Genomic DNA, 21,592 nt, shown 5'->3' with positions numbered 1-21,592 from the left:
AGGGACTTACCACTCACTACTTCAGTTTAGTTCTAGCTGCCTAAGTGAACACATAGACCTATCTGATTTCATCAGAGATAGCATCAGGAAGCTGTAAGCATTCTGCTATGTATGTGGCCAGTGTATCAAGACAAGAGCAGAAAAGTACTCTGTGACAGCATCTGCTAAAATGTGGGGCCCGGCATGGCCAATTGTGTTAAGGCGTTCGACTCGTAATCCGAGGGTCGCAGGTTCGAATCCCGGTCGCACCAAACATGCTCGCCCTTTCAGCCGTGGGGGCATTATAATGTTACGGTCAATCCCACTATTCGTTGGTAAAAGAGTAGTCCAAGAGTTGGCGGTGGATGATGATGACTAGCTGCCTTCCCTTTAGTCTTACACTGCTAAATTAGGGACGGCTAGTAAAGATAGCCCTCGAGTAGCTTTGTGCGAAATTCAAAACAAAACAAGCTAAAATGTGTGAAGCCTACAAGGCATATTTCAGCATGCCTGTCGGGGATCAAAACAAACCCTGGACACCTCATTTTACTTGCGAGCACTGCACAAAAACTCTATAAGGTAAGACGGATAATTTTTTGCTTGCTTGAATAGTAAGATTTTATATTACACAAATTTTAGACCTTTTAAAATTTAAATCTTTTCTTTTTTTAATTTCCAACAGTATACAAAAATATCACATATAAAATATTTTGCATGAACTTTTTACACATTAGTTGTTGATGAAATAAATTTATTCTTCATAACAACAATTTTATTTTGCTCTTTTGCAGGATGGTACAGAGGGGAAAAGAGAGCCATGAAGTTCACTATTTCAAGAATTTGACGTGAACCCATTGACTACTCAAGCAATTGCTACTTCTGCATGGTGGACCCTTCCAAACGTCGGGCTGGCAATAATGCATCTGCTATCATGTATCAGGACCTTACATCATCCATCGCCCCAGTGCCACACTACCCTGAGCTCCCTGTACCCACTCCGCCAGAGAGAAAGTAGCCATATCGAAAAACTACTCACTTCTAAACATTTTTGTTTAACTTTAGTATAAATACATTTAAATCTTGATTCATATGTTGTTTTATTCAGACCTTATGTAAATGAAAATGTGCAAATTTGCCCGTTTTTACATAGAAAATAGATTAATTTCTAAAATTTCGTTATCCAGCTCACAAAAGCAAAGTTTGAAGAGAATAATGGCCATTTTCTGTACTTTTACAACATAAGCAATTAAGAAATAACACATACTATCCAGGAACAAAATCTGTGTTACATAGTGTTATTTTAAATAACGGTTTGATCATATTCTCTATTTATTTGTTGCATTTGAGACTGTTACCACGTTTGGATTTATGCAGAGTGCAAAAAATTATGCTTCGTAACACTACAGAGTATAAAAAGTGAAACTATCACAGAAAACAAATATATATGCGGTTCTGGGTGAAATAGGAAGTTACCCCTCAATTAGGGAAATACTGCTTATGTATTTTTTCAATTGTCTAGTGTAAAACACATCATTTTTTCCTTTGTGCTATTTCTTCACGCGCACGTTTCGCAGAATTGATTACCCGGATGTATGAGTGGGTATACCACAGTTATTCCAGAACCTCTTTTTATCAATCAGAATACTAGTTGGGTTTTTTTCCTCACTTTAAAAGGAGGTTCAGAAACCATGTAGATGAGAGTGGCACTTCTATACAGGAAGTTTGTCTTTAACACAGTGCTGAATTACTAACATTACTGACTTCACTTTGTTTAACCTCAATATGTTTAAAAAGTTTGGTATCACAAATTCACTACCGAAGCTTCCTCTATACGTTCCTAATCTGTTATTAAAGGCCTTATTTAATGAGAACAAAGTTGTTTCAGTGTTACATTGTCATCCGCAATTCTAGTGTATGGTTTAGTTTTAGTTGATGACCTGAACATTGTAACAAGATTAAACATTAACAACTTTATAAGTAAAGACAAATTTGAAGTTTAGATCTTAATGTATTCAAAATTTGTAAATAATTAAAAGATGAGAATTATATTCACTACATCATAAAACAAACAAAATCTAGTTATTTCAGTGGCATTTATTAAAGTTCCAACAAATTTATGTCTTCTATATACTATACATTAATTCATAAACTCTGTACAGAAAAACACACACACAAACAGCTCATCTACATTTGTAAAAGGATTTTGTAATTACATATAATTTCTACTGTTAGGTTTTGTAAGTATATATCAGCTAGGGATAAACAAAAAACGTCAGTGGTGAGCTGGTAACGCGTGCGCATATTAGTTGCAAATTCACATTTTTGTGACATTTTGTTAAACTTAACTGATGTCGTGTGATAAAGCTGTTTCTTTTTTGACACAGGACCCATCAAGTGACGTTTTACTCGACTTAATAGGGGTCACCTGGTAAGAATTATTGTTCACATAAGCCACCTGGTGACATTTTACTGAACGTAACAGATGTCGGTTGGTAAACTGTTGTGTTTTTTAACACAAGCCAACCAGCGACGTTATTTGGTAAAACTTATGCACATACGCCACCTGGTGATATTTTATTAGATCTAAAAGCCAGCTGTTACCTAGTAAACATATTTTAAATTCATGATTTACCTACATATGATATCTACTAAACTAACACTTATTTTCTAGCTATTTTTAGCAGTAAATTACAAGCTGGACAAGGTATCTTTAATTTCACAAATTCTTTCTCATGAATTATTTCCCGTACAATACACCTTACAAACTTCTGAATTTAACGTGAATTCAATCTCAATGAAACGTGAAGTTCTCACTTTCGCTAGGACCATTTCTTAAAATTTATTTATACAATTGAATGATATGTACTACAAAAACATGTGATATAAATGAATTAGTCACAGATTATAACAACAGTTGACAAGACCATTGATTATCATCAACTTATCACAAACATTTTATACACATGTCATCCTTTCTGCAACAGTATCATTAATATCATAAATCGTTATAATCTTACCTTCATAGACAAATTCTTTCTCTTAAAAAGATTTTAATAAATTACAGGTTGAGCGTTTTTAACAGTTACCCGTAGGTAAGAGCAACATACAATCTTGAAACCATTCTAATGAGTCAAATACCTCAGAATACGTCTGAAACCCGAAAACATTTTCACAATTAGTTATAGATCTTAAGGACAGATGGCAGCAATATCTATTATTATTTGCAATCTATTGTAGACTAATATATGTATATACCTATTTTCAATGACAGTATATGTTAGTATAAACGTTCCACTAGTGTCAACACAATTTCTCTCAGTCCAATTGTTCCGAAAGTATCAATACTATATCTGTTGGTCTAATTGTTTCATTAGTGTCAACACTTTTTTTGGTCTAATTATTCCAGTAATAACAATGTTACTTCTATTAGTCTAATTGTTCCATTAATACCAATGCTATAGCATTTAGTCTAATCTTTTCCAGTAGTACGAAAACTATTTCTGTTAGTCTAATCGTTACATTAATACCAACGGTATTTCTGTTGGACTAATTTCTTTAGTATCAGCACTATTTCTATATTTGTAAAAACGGCTGGTTTGGGTTGAGAAAATTTTTATGTAGAGGAGCAAACAACGTTTCAACCTTCTTCGGTCATCGTCAGACGTTGTTCGCTCCTCTACATAAAAATTTTCTCAACCCAAACCAGCCGTTTTTACATATATATTTTTCAATACAAATGGGTTTTCTCGTCTTCACCAACACTATTTCTGTTGGTCTATTTGTTCCAGTAGTTATAATGTTATTTCTTTTAGTCTAATTTTTCCAGTACTGCTAACGCTATTTCTGTTAGTCTAATGGTTTGAATGGTATGAACTCTATTGCTGTTGGTTTAATTGTTCTAGTGTAAACAGTTTATATTCATGTAATAATTTATTTACTACTATGCATAGCCATTTGTAGTTGTAAGGTTTTCCAAGCGCCAATATTAATTTTTCTGTTGGTCTTTATTATTTCAAATGTTAACGTTACTGTTTCTGATAGTGAAATTGTTCAAACTGGCAACATGACTGTTCTGTTGGGATGGTTTTTCGAAATTATTACGTAACTATTCTGTTTGTCTAGTCCTTCCACATGTTAACATAATTATTTCTACTGGTATAATTGTTCCAAGTGATAACACATTTCAGTACCATTTACGTTACATGAGAAAAAATATCTTCACTAATATTTTTCTTTTACTGTCATCTCTAGTATCTGGGTTTTACAGTTGTTTAGTAATTCTCATAATGTGTGGTATCACATAATATTTTAATAGGACTAATCACAATGTTGCCAAATAGAAAAGGTTAACATATCATCTCTTCATTACGATTGGTCTGATAACACTACTTTTATCATCTGATTGTAATTTCCACGTTACTGGTCTGACTACAAAGATTGTTATCATTTCGTTGCTTATTAATCTGATAACAGTGCTTTCATCGTCTAATTATAATTACTCACAACACGGCCTGACTACCGAGATTAACACATTAGCTCTTCTTTACTAATTAGTTTACTTTTATCATATGATCTGATAAAACTACTCACGAGATCCATCTGACTACAAAAGATAGTAGGTTAATACATTTCTTTTCGACTTTGATTCGTCTGGTAACAGTACTTTCATCATCTGATTTATTGCAACTCAGTCTATCTATTCAGGTAGGAAAGTGACCTCATTAATAATCCTAGTCAATACGTTCTTCTAGCTACTACCATGGTAGGTGACGTTTTTTTCATTATTGTTTGTGTGATGACAAACATTTATCGCATCAACTTTCCAGGCGGTATTTTAAATGTTAACCTCTTTGTCGTGGTTATCGATGTCAAAAGCACGCCCTTTTTGGCCTAACGTTACCAATTTTGTTTGTTTGGTTTTTAGTTTTTTCAATAAACATTTGAAGATTTAAAATCAGATAGCCTCATAAGAATGTTCTCTAAATGCACAAGTCATACCGAACAATATAAAACGTGAAAAACCAAATAAGATAAAACGGGTTCCTCTAAACAATTTTAATACTGGTTACAAAAAAATGGCGGACATTGTTAATCTATTACTTCTGATGCTTTGTCGCTGCACTTTTAATCTCTCCGCTGTTCCCTTGGTTCAGTCTAGAGTAGCATCAGTAAGACATTCCGTCCCGCAGATAGGCCGTCTGCTGCTTCTCGTATTTTAAACACTTGCCCCACCACGACCGCTTCACACATACGTCTTCTTTCTTAAACATAAAGCATTTTGTTTGCACAATGTTGAAGAACAGTTTTCCCACCATGTTGCACGTGCCAGTTCCCGCCAATTTCAGACAAGAGCGGAACCTGTAAAACGAACAATATTTAAAATCTAATATCTAAACTCCAATACATCGTTTATTGCGGTTATAAATCAGTTATTTAAGTTACATTTGTTTTTTTTAATTAAGTGGTAAGTTTGAAAGCTCATAACACTAAAATATGTTTGACGTTATAAGCCCTCAGACGTACCGGTAAGCCTATGTAGGTGGGATTCTTTTACTTAATAAAACGGGTTGGAAATAATATAATTCAAAACGTATAAGTACACATAAGATCAGACTAGGGTTAACAAAGTTCAAGCATATCAGATAATTTTATTATGTATAAATGACAAATTCAATACGATGAGAAATTAAATGTCAAAGCTGATAGTAAAGCTTGTTTGTTTTGAATTTCGCGCAAAGCTTCACGAGGGCAATCTACACTAGCCGTCCCTAATTTAGCAGTGTAAGAGTAAAGAGAAAATAGGTAGTCATCATCACCCACCGTCAACGTTTGGACTATTTTACCAATGAATAGTGGAATTGATCGTAACAGTATTACGTCCCCAGGGCTGAAGGAGCGAGTATGTTTGGTGTGACGGGGATTCAAACCTGCGACCCTCAGAGTCAAGCAGCCTAACCACCAGACATACCCGGCCCTGATTATAAAGAATTTCAAACAAATTTGTTTGTTCAATTTCGCGCAAAGCCACACGACTAATATCTGCGCTACGTGCCCCTGATTCTGGAATGGGTAGATTAGAGAAAAGGCAGCTAGTCAACACCACCTATTGGGCTGCACTTGTCAAACGAATAATGAAATTTTATCGCTAGTCTTATAAAGCACCTACGGCGCCAAAATGAAAAGTGGTTTTGTTTATTTATTTGTTTTTCGGACCTAGTATCACAATCTGGCGTGGAAACCACTGCGCCGCACTCATCCTCAAATGAAAAAAGAAAATACAATTTAAAAACAGCATGTTGCTATGATATTATCAACCATGTTTGGAACGAAGGTTAAGCCTAAAGTTAAAATGAAAACATAATGTCCGATGAGCATGTGGAAATACATTTTGCGATAATTAAGTTAAAAAATATCCGCAATATAATATTAAAAGTATTAGAACAACGACGTCAAACAAATGTTATTATAATAAAAACTTGAAAGAGAGAGAAAGTATTACAACTTTTAAGATAGTCTTATTTAAATGACATAAATAGATGCAAGAGGAAAGACAGTTTAGTCGTCTGCCTGATATTCGGAACTGTAATATAATAAATTTCACTGTTACCTTGAAAGACAGTGCAATTTGTGACCATTTCGTTACTTACGAGGTATAAGAACAAAGCTTTCAGATTTCAAAGACAACACCTTAAGATTTGTAACTATTTCATAATTTACTCGGAATTTAACACAGAACTATAATTTCTAACCGTTTCATAATTAACCACGTACTGGGCTCAAGAATATTATCTTTCAAGGACGACATATTAACATCACTAACCATATTATAATTTGTTATATAATTAACACAATACGTTCAACCTTCAAAGACAACACATAAACATCACTAACCATTTCCATAACTTGCTGGATATATAACATGAACGAACAGATTTCAAAGACGACACATTAACATCAATAACCATTTCCTAACTCTCTGGTTATATAACATAACACGAACAAATTTCAAAGACAACATATAAACATCACAAACTTCTTCATAACTTACTGGGATGTTCTAATCTTTCGTTTGCTTTTTGTACTTCAGTTTCAAAATTTACATACGTATACTCTAATCTAGTTTCAACAGTTAAGTCGTGGCATCATACGTCGGTTTCAACTGTTACGTCCTGACATTGCACATCAGTTTCAACTATTAAGTCCTGACATTATACATTAGTTTCAACTGTTAATTCGTGACATTGCACATAAGTTTAAACTGTAAAGTACTGATATTATATGTCAGTTTGAACTGTTAAGTCCTAACATTGCACATCAGTTTCAACTGTTAAGATCTGAAATTGCACATGAGTTGGAACCATTAAGACCTTACACTGTACATCATTTTCAACTATTAAGTCCTGACACTGTACATCAGTTTGAACTATTAAGTCCCAATATTGTATATCAGTTTCAACCTTAAGTCCTAACACTGCGCATTAGTCTCAACTGTTAAGTCCTGACATTGCACATCAGTTTCAACTGTTAAGTCCTGATATTATACGTCAGTTTCAACTGTTAAGTCTTGACATAATACGTCAGTTTCAACTGTTAAATCCTGACACTGTACGTCAGTTTCAACTGTTAAGACCTGACATTGCCATGAGTTTGAACTATTAAGCGTTTATATTGTACGTCAGTTTCAACTATTTAAGTCCTGACATTCTACGTTACTTTCAACTGTTAAGTCCTGTCACTGTACGTCACTTTCCGTTGTTAAGTCCTAACATTATATGCCAGTTTCAACTATTAAGTCCTAACATTGCACATCAGTCTCAACTATTAGGCACTGACACAGTACATCAGTTTGAACTGTTAAGTCCTGACATTATACGTAAGTCTTAATTGTTAATTCCTTACATAATACGTCAGATTCAACTGTTAAATCCTGGCATTGTACGTCAGTTTTAACTGTTAATTCTTTACCTTGTACGTCAGGTTCAACTGTTAAGTCCTGACGTTGTACATCATTTCAACTGTTAAGTCCTTACATTGCACATCAGTTTCAATTGATAAGTCCTAATATTGCAGAGTTTGAACTATTAAGTCCTTACATGGTACATCAGTTTCACCTTTAGGCACTGACACTGTACGTAAGTTTCAACTGTTAAGTCCTTAGATTATACGTTAATCTTAACTGTTAAGTTTTGACATGATACTTCAGTTTTAACTGTTAATCCCTGACTTTGAACATCAGTTTCAACTGTAAGTTACTGACATTATGTGTCAGTTTTAATTCTTAAGACCTGACATTGCACATAAATTTGAACTATTAAGTCTTTACATTGTACGTCAATTTCAACTGTTAAGTTCTGACATTATACGCCAGTTACATCCTGACATTGTACATCGGTTTTAACTGTTAAGTCCTAACCTTATACGTTCATTTCAACTGTTAAGCACTGACACTGGTCATCAATATGAACCGTTAAGTCTTAACATTGTACGTCAGTTTCAACTGTTAAGTCCTTACCCCATACGTCAGTTTCAACTGTTAAGTCCTTACCCCATACGTCAGTTTCAACTATTAAGTCCTGACATTGCACATTAGTTTCAACTATTAAGTCTTGACATTGTACGTCAGCTTCAACTGTTAATCTTGACATTATACGTCAGTTTCAACTGTTAAATTCTAACATTGCACATCAGATTCAACTGCTAAGTCCTTATCTTATATGTCAATTTCAACTGTTAAGTCCTGATACTGTAGATGAGTTTGAACTATTAAGTTCTAACATTGCACATCAGCTTCAGCTGTTAGGCAGTGACACTGTACATCAGTTTTAACTATTAAGTCCTGACACTGTACGTCAATGTCAACTGTTAAGTCCTGACATTATACGTCAGTTTTAACTGTTAAATTCTAACATTGCACATCAGATTCAACTCTTAGGTACTGACGTAATACGTCAGTTTCAACTGTTACGTCCTTTAATTGCACATTAGTTTCAACTGTTAAGTCCTGATATTATACGTCAGTTTTAAGTGTAAAATGCTGACATTGTACTACAGTTTTCAACTGTTAAATCCTGACATCGTAGTTGAGTTTCAACTGTTAAGTCATGATATTGCACATGAGTTTGAACTATTAAGTCTTTACATTGTGCATCAGTTTCAGCTGTTAAGTTCTGACACTGTACATCAGTTTCAACTGTTAAGTTCTGACATTATACGTTAGTGTTAACTGTTAAGTCATTACATTATAGTTCAGTTTCAACTGTTAAATCCTAACATTGCACACATCAGATTCAGCTGTTAAGTACTGACATTATACGTCAGTTTGAACTGTGAAGTCCTTAGATTGCTCATCACTTTCAACTGTTATGCACTGACACTGTACATCAGTTTCAACTGTTTGTTTGTTTGTTTTTGGAATTTCGCACAAAGCTACTCGAGGGCTATCTGTGCTAGCCGTCCCTAATTTAGCAGTGTAAGACTAGAGAGAAGGCAGCTAGTCATCACCACCCACCTCCAACTCTTGGGCTACTCTTTTACCAACGAATAGTGGGATTGACCGTCACATTATAACGTCCCCACGGCTGGGAGGGCGAGCATGTTTGGCGCGACACGGATGCGAACCCGCGACCCTCAGATTACGAGTCGCACGCACGCCTAAACGCGCTTGGCCATGCCGGACCAGTTTCAACTGTTAAGTCCTGACTGTCAAATAGTTAGAAAATGCTCTCACACCACTTTAATCTCTTTTTTTGTCTCTCAGGAAGAAGAAACAAATGTTTCTTCCATCTTTTGTATACATATATTTTGCAATTCCTACAAATATACATTGAAGTTTCACAAATTATTGAATATAACGAAGCTAAAACTCGTATTTTCATGAAAGTTTTGAAGATTGCTATTTGATCACCACCAATTCCAAAACTTTTCATTACGACATTTTCAATGTTTTTGGAATTGGTGGTGATAATCTGATTTAACGAAGAGATAGCTTGACATATGTCTTGATGTTTCTTCGATATACTCCCAATCTAAGATGAGAACTTGGTTTTACGACCAACTAACTTATCGTACGTTATGGTCTTCCTTTAATTTCTTTCTGTTCCGAGTTAACAAATCTGCGATGTTTATAATGTGAACCGTTTTTAAGACTAGGAATATTTACATGATTCAAGGCTGACATGTAAACTTAATAACGTTTCCTGTCTACACTGCGTATTTTTGAACATATAAATACTGTCTTACCGTTTTAAACTCAACCTAGTAAACAGGAGATATTTTATACAAATTGCAATTCACAGGTTAATGTTTTAAACTTGACAAAATTGTCAATTAATAAATGAAGATAATAATGGAAGTACGACCACTATTTCGTCATTTCAGGAGCTGTGCTTGCACGAATTAAGCTTCAAAAGTTACCAAACAAATGACGTGGTAAATGTCTGAAAAGGATGAAATACTTAACGTTAACACACACAATGTGATTCTGCTCTGTAATTACACTGTGTAACAAAATTTTTACTTTTTCTTGTTCCTGAGCAGAAAGTATTATTTCCCAATTTGCTTCTGCCTAAAGTAAATGGAAAAGATCTATTTTTTTCTTCAAACTTTGCTTTTGTGACCTGGGTTATGAAATTTTCAAATTTATCAATTTTCCAGAACATTCCAAATAGATTCAGTGCTGAGTAGCTGATAGAGAATTTTCTTGAACTTACAAGAAGTTTCTAGAATCTTTTAGAACTTACAGAATTTTCAAGAACCTTTTAGAATTTTCTAGAACTTTCCTTAGTAATATATGTATAGGGGCTCACCACTCACCACTTCAGTTTAGTTCTAGCTGCCTAAGTGAACACATAGACCTATCTGATTTTATCAGAGATGGCATCAAGAAGCTGCAAGCATTCTCCAGACGCATTCTGCTATGTATGTGGCCAATTTATCATGACAAGAGCGAAAACGTACTCTGTGACAGCATCTGCCAAAACGTGAGAAGCCTACAAGGCATATTTCGGCATGCCTTTCGGAGATCTAGACAAACCCTACGCACCTCATTTTACTTGCGAGCACTGCAAAAAAACTCTAGAAGGTAAGATGGATAATTTTTGCTTGTTTGAATAGCAAGATTTTATATTATACACATTTTAGACCTTTTAAAATTGGTTGCACCTCAAAGTGGAATACAACAGTGTCAAGACCTTGAAGTATGAGTATGGATGGGAGGTTATCGGAGACTTTAAAATAGTGCCATTCCTCATAGGTCTCCTAGGAGGCTTTACTAACTTTCTCTGTTATCTTTGCCTTTGGGACAGCAGAGACACCGCAGCACACTACAAAGGAAAGCACTGGCCACAACGGACCGAGTTCTCTATGGGGAGGCAAAATGTCAAGTACAAGCCACTAGTGAACCTCCAGAAGGTGTTGTTCCCACCATTGCACAAAAAATTGGGTCTTATGAAACAATTTGTCACAGTTCTTGATAAAGAGTCTGCACCCTTCAAGTACCTTCGAGACGTCTTCCCTAAGCTGTTTGAGGCAAAGTTCAAAGCTGGTATCTTCGTTGGACCACAGATAAAGAAGATCCTGGAGTGCACAGAATTCCCCAAGAAGCTCAGTAGGAAGGAAAAAAGCTTGGGACAGCTTTGTTGCAGTGGTTCAAGACTTCTTGGGCAATCACAAGGCCAAAAATTATGTGGAACTGGTTGAGGCTGTGGTGAAGAACTACGGCAAAGTGGGCTGCAGGATGTCCCTGAAAGTCCATATCCTTGACGCTCATCTTGATAAATTCAAAGAGAACATGGGAGCATACTCAGAGGAGCAAGACGAGCGCTTCCACCAAGATATACTGGACTTTGAACGCCGTTATTAAGGAGCGTATAACGAAAACACGATGGGAGACTATATTTGGGGGCTGATATGTGAAAGTGATTTACATTACAGTTGCAAATCTTGAAAAAAAACACTCACTTCTAAACATTTTTGTTCAATTTTGTATAACTTTAGTATAGATACATGTAAATCTTGATTCATATGTTGTTTTATTTAGACCTTATGTAAATGAAAAGTGCAAATTTGCCCGTTTTTACATATAAAATAGGTTAATTTCTAAATTTCATTATCCAGGTCACAAAAGCAAAGTTTGAAGGGGATAAAGGCCATTTTCTGTACCTTTACAACATAAGAAATTAAAAAATAACACATACTATCCAGGAACAAAATTTGTGTTGCATAGTGTAATTTACACTTCTCACTGATTTATATAACTTTGTCAATAAATTACTGAAGAACAGTATAAGTAGTAGATTGAAAACGAAATACATAAAAGTTCTTCAATAAGAATTGATAATTACTTTGGAACCTAAACCTATAAAACATCAAGAAAGCAGAGCAAATCTAACAAATATAGCTGTTACATCAAACAGGGCAAATCTAACAAATTCATGGTGATTGTAAATGTTACATCAAACAGACAGGACAAATCTAACAAATGTGTATTGTTGTAAGTATTACAAACTACAGAACAAGCCATCAGATTCTAACACAGGGTAAACCTACCATTTGTTTTGGTTGTAGCTGAAGTAAGGATTCTCAGATCCAAATTCATTAACTTCACTTTTTGAGAACCTAACAATAACTTTACTAACAAATGAAATATGTTTGTGTAAATATGGGAATGAAAGCTGAAAAATTAGTATGAAGTCTACTATACAACATACCACATCAATTGTATTATACAACATACCACATTAAGAGTGTTATATAACATACCACATCAAGTGTGTTATACAATATACCAAATTCTGTTACATAACATACCACATCAACTCTACTATGCAACATGCCACATCAAATCTACCATACAACATTCCACATCAAGTCTGTTATACAACATACCACAAAATGTCAGTTATATAACATACTACATCAAGTGTGTTACATAACATACCACACCAAGTCTATTATATAACATACCACATCAAGTATATTATACAATATACCACATCAAGTCTGTTATATAACATACCATATCAAGTCTACTTTACAACATAACATATCAAGTCTGTTACAAAACATACTACATCAAGTCTACTATACAACATTCCACATCAAGTCTGTTATACAACATACCACATCATGTCAGTTATATAACATACCACATCAAGTGTGTTACATAACATACCACACCAAGTCTACTCTACAACATACCACATCAAGTCTGTTATATAACATACTACATCAAGTCTACTATAAAATACGTCACATCAATTCGGCTTTGTAACACAAAATATAAGGTTTTGGAAAGTACTTCTATCAATAGTCATGAAAAGACAGTTCTTAGTGATGAAATCGCGAGTATGTCATAAACAAAATAATAACCCAAGGTTTATACAATTTTATTACTAGTTACGACACATCGGAACATCTTCTACTATTAATTGCAATGTAATCTGTACCAAGTCCCTCTGTCGGCTGATTGCATGTATTAAAGCTAGAAGATATTTTATTATTTTATCCACAAACGTTCATTATTTATGAAATTTATATTTGTGTCCCTCTTGTCAACTCTTTTTCTGAGACACTTTCCTACTCGTTTGTTCTAATATTAACTTTACTTCTGTGCCTTGTTAAGCTGCGGTTTGGAAGGTTTAAGGTTTATGCCACTGAACAATTTCTGCCTATTTCAGTTGATGATACGTTGTCGAAGTGACAGTCAGTCCCTGGTGGCGGCAGGTGCTGCTGACAGTCTCTTTTCTTTGCAGTCAATAATTTAAAATTATGAGTGGCTAAACCTGAACCATAATAGTCTTTGACCCTGGCCGTTTATCTCTCGTGCTCTATAGTGTTCCATTGAAGTTAAAAGTTTAAAATAACGAAACTAAAACACCTCGTCCACTCGAAAACCTATTTTAATAATGTGTTTCTAACATACCGGTTTTCATTGTAAAACACAGTCATGTTGAAAACAAAAACTGTGCATAAAGTCGTAAAACAATTCGAGTTATTCCTCTATTTATAAGCACGTGATCCGACCATAACTTGCGCTTGCGTGAACTTGAAGTCGTTCTTTTATTCATAGGGTAAGAGGAGCATGGATGATCCTGTTTACTACGGCATGGGAGAAGTTGAAAAAAATCTTTCAGAAAGTGGCAAACGGTTGTCAAGTACAATGCCCTTGATATAGACCCCCAGATAGAGGTTCGTGGTCTTGGACAGAATAACACAAGAAACCTATATTAACATGTCAAAAAACTGGCCGGCGTCGAAGCGGTTTTCTTATATTGCTTTTCACCGCAATATGTTGCTATAGAAGGTTGTATTAACGCTATTGTATATCAATACCATTGTGTGAGTCGTCAGAGCACGACAGCCGAACTCCCCACAATGCATCAAAATATAAAAATGTCGTGATTTTTTGAGAAGTTTAATGAACTTATGAAAGTCCCACTTCATCCAAAGTTAAGGTCCTGTTACAGAAAGGAAACAATCCAGAAGATGTTGATATGTTACATGTTGAATAATCGCTAGTAAATAACCAACTTTATCTCTTCCAACAACTGTAACCTATTTACTACATTATAATTATTGACTATACAACTACATTATAACTATTGATTATACAACTACATTATAACTACAAATTATACATCTACATTTTATCTATTGGTTATACAACTATGTTGTATGTACTGGTTATATATCTGCATTATATCTACTGGTTATACAACTACATTATACCTACTGGTTATACAAATTCATATCTACTTGTTATAAAACTATATTATGACTACTGGTTATACAGCCTACTTCATTAGTGCTAGTTATACAACCTACTTTATAAGAGATGGTCATAGAACCACTTTATTACAGCTGGTTATACAGCCACTTTATTACAGCTTGTTGTACAACCTACTTTATTACAGCTGGTTATACAACCACTTTATTAGTGCTGGTTATATAACCTACTTTATAAGAGCTGGTTATACATTCTACTTTACTTATGCTGGTTATACATTCTACTTTACTTATGCTGGTTATATCACCTACTTTGTAAAAGCTGGTTATAGAACCTACTTTATTAGTGCTGTTTATACAACCACTTTATTAGTGCTGGTTATATAACCTACTTTGTAAGTGCTGATTATATAACCTACTTTGTAAGAGCTGGTTATACAACCTACTTTATTAGTGCTGTTTATTCAACCACTTTATTAGAGCTGGTTATATAAGTTTGTAAGAGTTGGTTATATAACCTACTTTATAAGTGAGTTGGTTATTCATTCATATATTATATTAAATTCACGTGTTTTAGCATTTCTCAGATAATTTTTTGATTTTATTTTGTTTTAGCTAAAATAACAGTACTTATGTTTCGTCTTGTTTTCTGGAATGTGTTTCATATGAAATACTGTGACCATGGAGAGTTTTGTTTATTGAGTCCTCCTGGACCGAACGTATCCGGGTATTTAACGTGGCTAGACTTTGAATTCGAGAGCTTATTGTTGTTGACTTTTGCCGTAAAAATTAACTCATATCTTTTGGGGCGTCGGTGACGGTAAGAGTGACAGTCAAAGTAATATATTCATCAGGAAAAGTTAACCAAAGTTTGTGTGTTTTATTATAGCAAAGCTACATCAGGCTATCTGCTAAATCCACCAATAGGAATCGAATCCCTGATTTTAGCATTGTAAATCCGTAGACTTACCGCTGTACTAGTAAGGGGCTAACCGAAGGCTTGGCGGTGAGTGGTCTTTAATACTTCCTTTCCCTTTATCCTTTCAATTAGCCGTGGATATGTGCGGGTAGTTCTTGTATAGTTTTGCGCCAAAATCCTGACGCAAACATCTCTTTCCACCGTTTCGCCTAGTGTAATATAAATAATTAGTTTTATGGTGTTTGGCTATTCTGCGTAGTGTTCGGGTTCGTGGGAAAAAGACACTAACCTCATCCTGAAAGAAAAAGTTTTGTTAAACACAAATTTACTTTTACAAGATAATTTTTTATGAAAGATTTTCTATTGACAAGATAAAATAGCGACTTTTTGTGAAGAGCTGTGTCGTAGGTTCGAATCTTGTCTGGCTTGCCGATGTAAATATATTTGTAATTTCACTGCACAGTTCTTTTTCATAGTTTTAAAGTTCCCCTGATAACTATTATATCTTTTATTCTGTAGGAGTTTTGGGTCAGGCATGGCTATGGGGCGCTCGACTTGTAATCTGAAGGTCGCGGGTTCGAATCCCCGTCACACCAAACGTGCTCGTCCTTTCAGCCTTGGGTGTGTTATAATGTGATGATCAATCCCACTATTCAGTGGGTGATGTCAACTAGTTAGCTATCTTCCCTCTAGTCTTACACTGCTAAATTAGGGACCGCTAGCGCAAATAGCTCTCGTGTAGCTTTGCGCGAAATTCAAAACAAATAAAAAACAAACTGTGACAGTTACCTAATCTCGACAGTTGACCCAAAAGCGGATCTCAAATAGGGCCCAGCTTGGACCTTACCTAATAACGCAAGTTTATTCCTAGTTGTATAACTTAGCTTGAGTCATTAAGTTCACATATATATGTTAGCAGACGAAAATTTACATTGTTCTGCTTTGCCGGATATTAGGTCATCATTTCCGCTAATTAGATAATGAGACAATAACGATGCTTTGAATCACTTGCGAGTTATCCAACCAAGTTTTGTAATACGAACACATAATACATAAAAACAAAAAGTTGAGATGGAGTTAAACCTCAGCCGTAAACAGTCATTAAGTAAAAGCAGTTGATAAGTTGAAAAAGTTTACAGATAACTGGAGATGAAAGACGTTTGTTTTCCGTTCTAACTTTTCAGTTCGTTTTATAAAAAAAGTCACGGAAAGTTTAGTCATTCGTAAATTGATTCAGTTGCTTCAAGGGCTAAACTTTTGCTAGTGCAAATATTGTATCCTTCCGCTGGTTAATGATATAATGGACACCTTAAAATAGTTCTTAAATAATGTAACACTTTTTCCCCTGGACGTCACTCTAAAAAAACATTTTCAAACAAGTCGTTTTAATTAGTTAATATTTACAATTGAAAAGTAATACTAGAAAAGTAATTTTCTATTTTCCAGTCTAACTTAGAGAGAAGGTGTGGAAATACATGAAGTTTCTAAAATTAGAATGATATAGCAAAGAAACTTACTGTTCCCTTAAATCGGCCTCCTGCTCCCAATAGCACAGTGGTATGTCTGCGGGCTTAACCTGCTAGGAACCTGGTTTCGATACCCTTGGTGGGCAGACCATAGACAGCCCTTCCTGTAACTTTTTTGCTTAGTAAGAAACAACCCTTGAATCGGTGTTTAGATCTTATAGACCTGGGAGGGTTGATGTTAGCTGTTTTAATTGAATACGAAATCAACTACTACATGAGGGTCAAGGTATCTCGCTCTGATTCTGCCCATGTTCAAAGCCTTGTCCTTGTGGGTTCTTACATTTATATTCGTGACAATAAATAAATTCTCTTCATTCGTTGTTGCAAAGTGCTGCATATGGCGAACAACTCTGCATGTATCTTTCACATCAATCAATTTTACACTTATTGAGGCTATTCATTTTAATACTGTGTGTTTCTTTACCGTCAGGTGGCTCTACTAAATGTTTATTATTAATATGTATATTAACTGGTGAGAGGGCTATCCCCATCATGTATGCAGTAGCGATATAATTCACGTAGATCATTTTTCTGCCAATTTTTCGCGAAATAATGTGGCAGGAGTCTATCGTAGATAGTTTGTAAATTTGCATAATTCAAAGAAAATTTATCAAATGTTTGCTTGTTTTCAGAATTCCCTCGCATTGTGGTCTCCTGATTTTGTAGACGTTCCTAAACTTGACGAATACTCTGCTTAAACAATCTAACAAAGGGTTCTTAAACTTGTTCGTGATTTAAACCTTTGTCTGAATAGGTGGTTAGGAATGCTTGATCAAAGTCAGAGGGTTCGAATCCCTGTCCCACCAAACATGCTCGCTCTTTCAGCCGTAAAAGAGTTATTCAATTCCACTATTCGTTGGTAAAAACAGAATCCCAAGAGTTGGTGGTGGGTGATGATGACTGAACAACTACCTTCACTCCAATCTTACGCTGCTAAATTAGGGACGGCTAGCGCAGCCGATAGCCATGATGTAGCTTTGCACAAAATTAAAAACAAACCAAACCTGTTGTCGTGTGCTCAAGTTGCTTAGGCTCGTTCATTTTGTGTTGCATTAGTAAGAATAATCGCGATTCAGAGGTATTAAAATGAAATTCTTTATTTAAAAACACACGTTATAATTCTATTTTTATTATGTAAAATGCAATAAAATGTAAATATATTGTTGGTTTTTTTTAAATTACAGAAAAATATAATACTTTACAGAATGTCTTGCGACCCTACTAGGTTCCACACTTTGAGAAACCCAGACAGCTCGTCAAAAACTTTCGGTATTTTGTATAGATGGCAGTAGTAGTAAATCTCAGAGAACCTACAGTGGTGTTGGGAATCACGTAAAACGTGAAAAAAACGTTTGGTTTTTCTTACGCTCCTTTCCTCGGTTGCAAGCAATCTTCCGGATTCGTAGGGGAAAAAAAAATCTCTCCAATAAGACAAAAATCAAACGCGAACCTTTCTCATAATAAAGATTCTTATTTTGTTACATATTTGCGATAACAACATTCTAACTGACACGTTACGTTCTTGAAATTAATATCTGTTGCTTACTTTTTATTTTATTTTGTTTTCAAATATCAGTTTCGTAACATCTTCAAACCGCTGTGTGGCGCTAGTTTAAAGTTACATTCAGGGAATACGTTTCTTACCTTCTCTTTCTATTGCTCTCGTTGTTATGCTTGAACTTTACATTTCTGAAATCTCTACACACATCAAGATATGTTTTAGTATAAACTCTTCTTCCCCGATATAAAGTTACTAATTTTGATGAAATATCTACTCGCTTCATGTCTTAATACTGCTATTATTATTATGAGATATGATAACGTTTCGCGTAACTTGTTAAATATTTATTGCGTTTAACATCGTAGATAGTACATTACTAACAAGGAAGTATAGTCCGATTTTTTTATAGTCATGTCAAGCCTAAGTACACGTGAGCACAGAGAATAAAATGATATATGTATAACAGAAAATACTACGTGGAAGTTGTTGTAACAGCAACAACACAAGTGTTAAAGATGGTGCAACATTAAAATAAGTGTTAAAGGTGGTGCAACATTAAAATAAGTGTCAAAGGTGGTTCAACATTAAAACAAGAGTTAAAGATAGTACAGTAGAAAATCAAGTGTTGAAGATGGTACAGTAGTAAAACAAGTGTTAAAGATGGACAGCGGTAAAACAAGTGTTAAAGATGGTACAGTAGTAAAACAAGTGTTAAAGATGGACAGCGGTACAACAAGTGTTAAAGATGGACAGCGGTAAAACAAGTGTTAAAGATGGTACAGTAGTAAAACAAGTGTTAAAGATGGACAGCGGTACAACAAGTGTTAAAGATAGTACTGTAGTAAAACAAGTGTCAATAACTAACAACACCGAACACTTTAGTGATTATCAAATCGAAGAACTACTGAAAGGTCTCTAGCGGAAATAATGTGTTCTCTTAAGATTGTTGGGTTCTTGTATTTCGTAAATTTTCTTTAAACTGTGTTGTGAATATAAATTTCAAATGCAGAAATGAAGAAACGTTTCTATTTTATTTAGCGAAATAAGGAAAAACTTTCGTAAAAATGGAGGGCTTGGCATGGGTTGGTGATTAGAGCGCTCCAAGGGTCACGACCTCCGATCCCCGTCACAGAACATGCTCGTCCGACTTGGTTGCCGACTGGGTCAGCCACCCAGGTGTGAGCATTCTTGGCTTTCAAAATCGGCCCACCCCAAACTAGTTTGGATTAAGGTCATCAGAGAAAAATCTCGTAAAAATGAAGAAATGTTCCTTCTTTATTTGGTGAAACAGGAGCAGGATTCATTTTTAAAAACAAAAAACGTCTCTTCTTAACTTAGTGAAATAGGAACACGATTAATTAAAAAAAGAGAAACGTTACTTCTTTACTTAATGAAATAGGAACAGGATTAATTAAAAGTGAAACGTTACTTTTTTACTTAGTGAAATAGGAACAGGATTACTTACGAAAAAGAGAAAACGTTACTTCTTTACTTGATGAAATGCGAACAAAATTAATTAAGAAAAAAGAGAGAAACGTTACTTTTTTGCTTAGTGAAATAGGAACAGTATTAATTAAGAATAAGAGAAACGTTATTCTTTTTACTTAATGAACTAGGAATAGGATTTTAGTTTTAATTATTTGTTCGTGTTCTGAAGTATCTTACCTTTCATCACAGTGACAATGACTTATTGTATGAAGTCGATAGTTGAAGAAGTTGTATTTTCTGCTGAAACCTTCAATCGTGTTTGGACAATGGTCATGATCCCGACAGCAGCGGTCAGCTGCAGCGTTATAGCCAAGTTCTCTGGAATTGCGAGCGGAGTTGCCACGGCCGCACCAGTTAGTCCCGTGAAAGAGGAAAATGTCCCGGCGGGCACGGGCCAGGAACTCGGCATGCGATCGTTGGTCCTTCTGGCGATAGGCCTCTTTAATCCGTTTGTGAAGTTTCCGGCATTTCTCTTTCAGCTCTCTGTAATTGAGTAATTCTTGCAGGTCTGTCGGAACATCAGCTTGACTTCTCACCAGCTTCAGCGTTTCGTTGCGCCCTTCTGATACTTCGCAATCAACGAAACGATGCGACTTCATCTGAGTGGCGCACACATATTCCGACTTGAATTTGGCGAGAAAATTTTCCACGCTTTCACTATCCCTCAGATATTCACAGTCTCGCAGTTCCCAACCCATATCGTAGATCAACTGAATAAACAAGTGACCGTTGGTCACTTGACGTAATACGAGACCCTGCCGGGACGCTGGAATGTTACCTTCGGACGTTGAAGGCAAATACATGCCTATTTCTTGTCCACTCACACTACCCAAATGAAATCTTCTACTGTGTTCTCCGTCTGACATTTCGCTGGTCACCACAAAGTCCGGCATTTCCTCTGACCAGTGGTGTTTTCTAGATTGTGTTTCCACTGCGAGAACACAAAAGTATAATAGAATGATGAACTTTTCAACTAGTTCCATTTTCCTCTAGAAATATCTAACAACTTCGTCCAATTTAAGATAGATTTCTATTTGGCAGGTAACACTTCAACCACTTTAACTCCATAAGTTATGCTATACTCTCAATTGTCACCGCAGTTGTTTTTAACTTCACCACTCCAACATACTTTTCCCAATAGCTTTACTCTGCTAATGCGCCCTCTATCAGTCAGTTCCCACCATCCTAAGAAGGGGGCCGTCCGGTGATGGGCCAATCACGAGAGCTATACTGTTTTATTCACTAAAGTTAAAATTTCTGGTTGTGACAACGTGTAGTCCTCTCGACTCTTAGTTCAAGAAGTGAACGTATTGCTAGTTTAAATATTAAGCATTAGTTTAAAATATTAAATGATTTTAAACAGAACCTCAAACTTCATTGCACTTTGTGGATAGAAATTTCATTTGTAGAACGCGATCTTGACCAATCGTAGAAGATCTTTCTTAAACTGTTGAC

General features: G+C 35.3%; 1 protein-coding gene across 1 annotated transcript; it reads right to left on the bottom strand.

Moving 5' to 3' along the window:
- Positions 1-2,072: 2,072 nt before the first annotated feature.
- On the bottom strand, positions 2,073-21,260 carry LOC143255499 (uncharacterized). Its single transcript, XM_076511251.1, has 2 exons — positions 20,315-21,260; positions 2,073-5,337 (listed from the first exon to the last, which is right to left on the bottom strand). The coding sequence occupies exons 1-2, from the start codon at positions 21,118-21,120 to the stop codon at positions 5,145-5,147; spliced, it is 999 nt and encodes a 332-aa protein (XP_076367366.1). The 5' UTR covers positions 21,121-21,260; the 3' UTR covers positions 2,073-5,144.
- Between the last annotated feature and the right edge of the window lie 332 nt (positions 21,261-21,592).

This window comes from Tachypleus tridentatus, chromosome 7, assembly GCF_004210375.1.
Source record: "Tachypleus tridentatus isolate NWPU-2018 chromosome 7, ASM421037v1, whole genome shotgun sequence".
Taxonomy (NCBI): Eukaryota; Metazoa; Arthropoda; class Merostomata; order Xiphosura; family Limulidae; genus Tachypleus; species Tachypleus tridentatus.
This window is presented reverse-complemented; position numbering and strand designations above follow the sequence as displayed.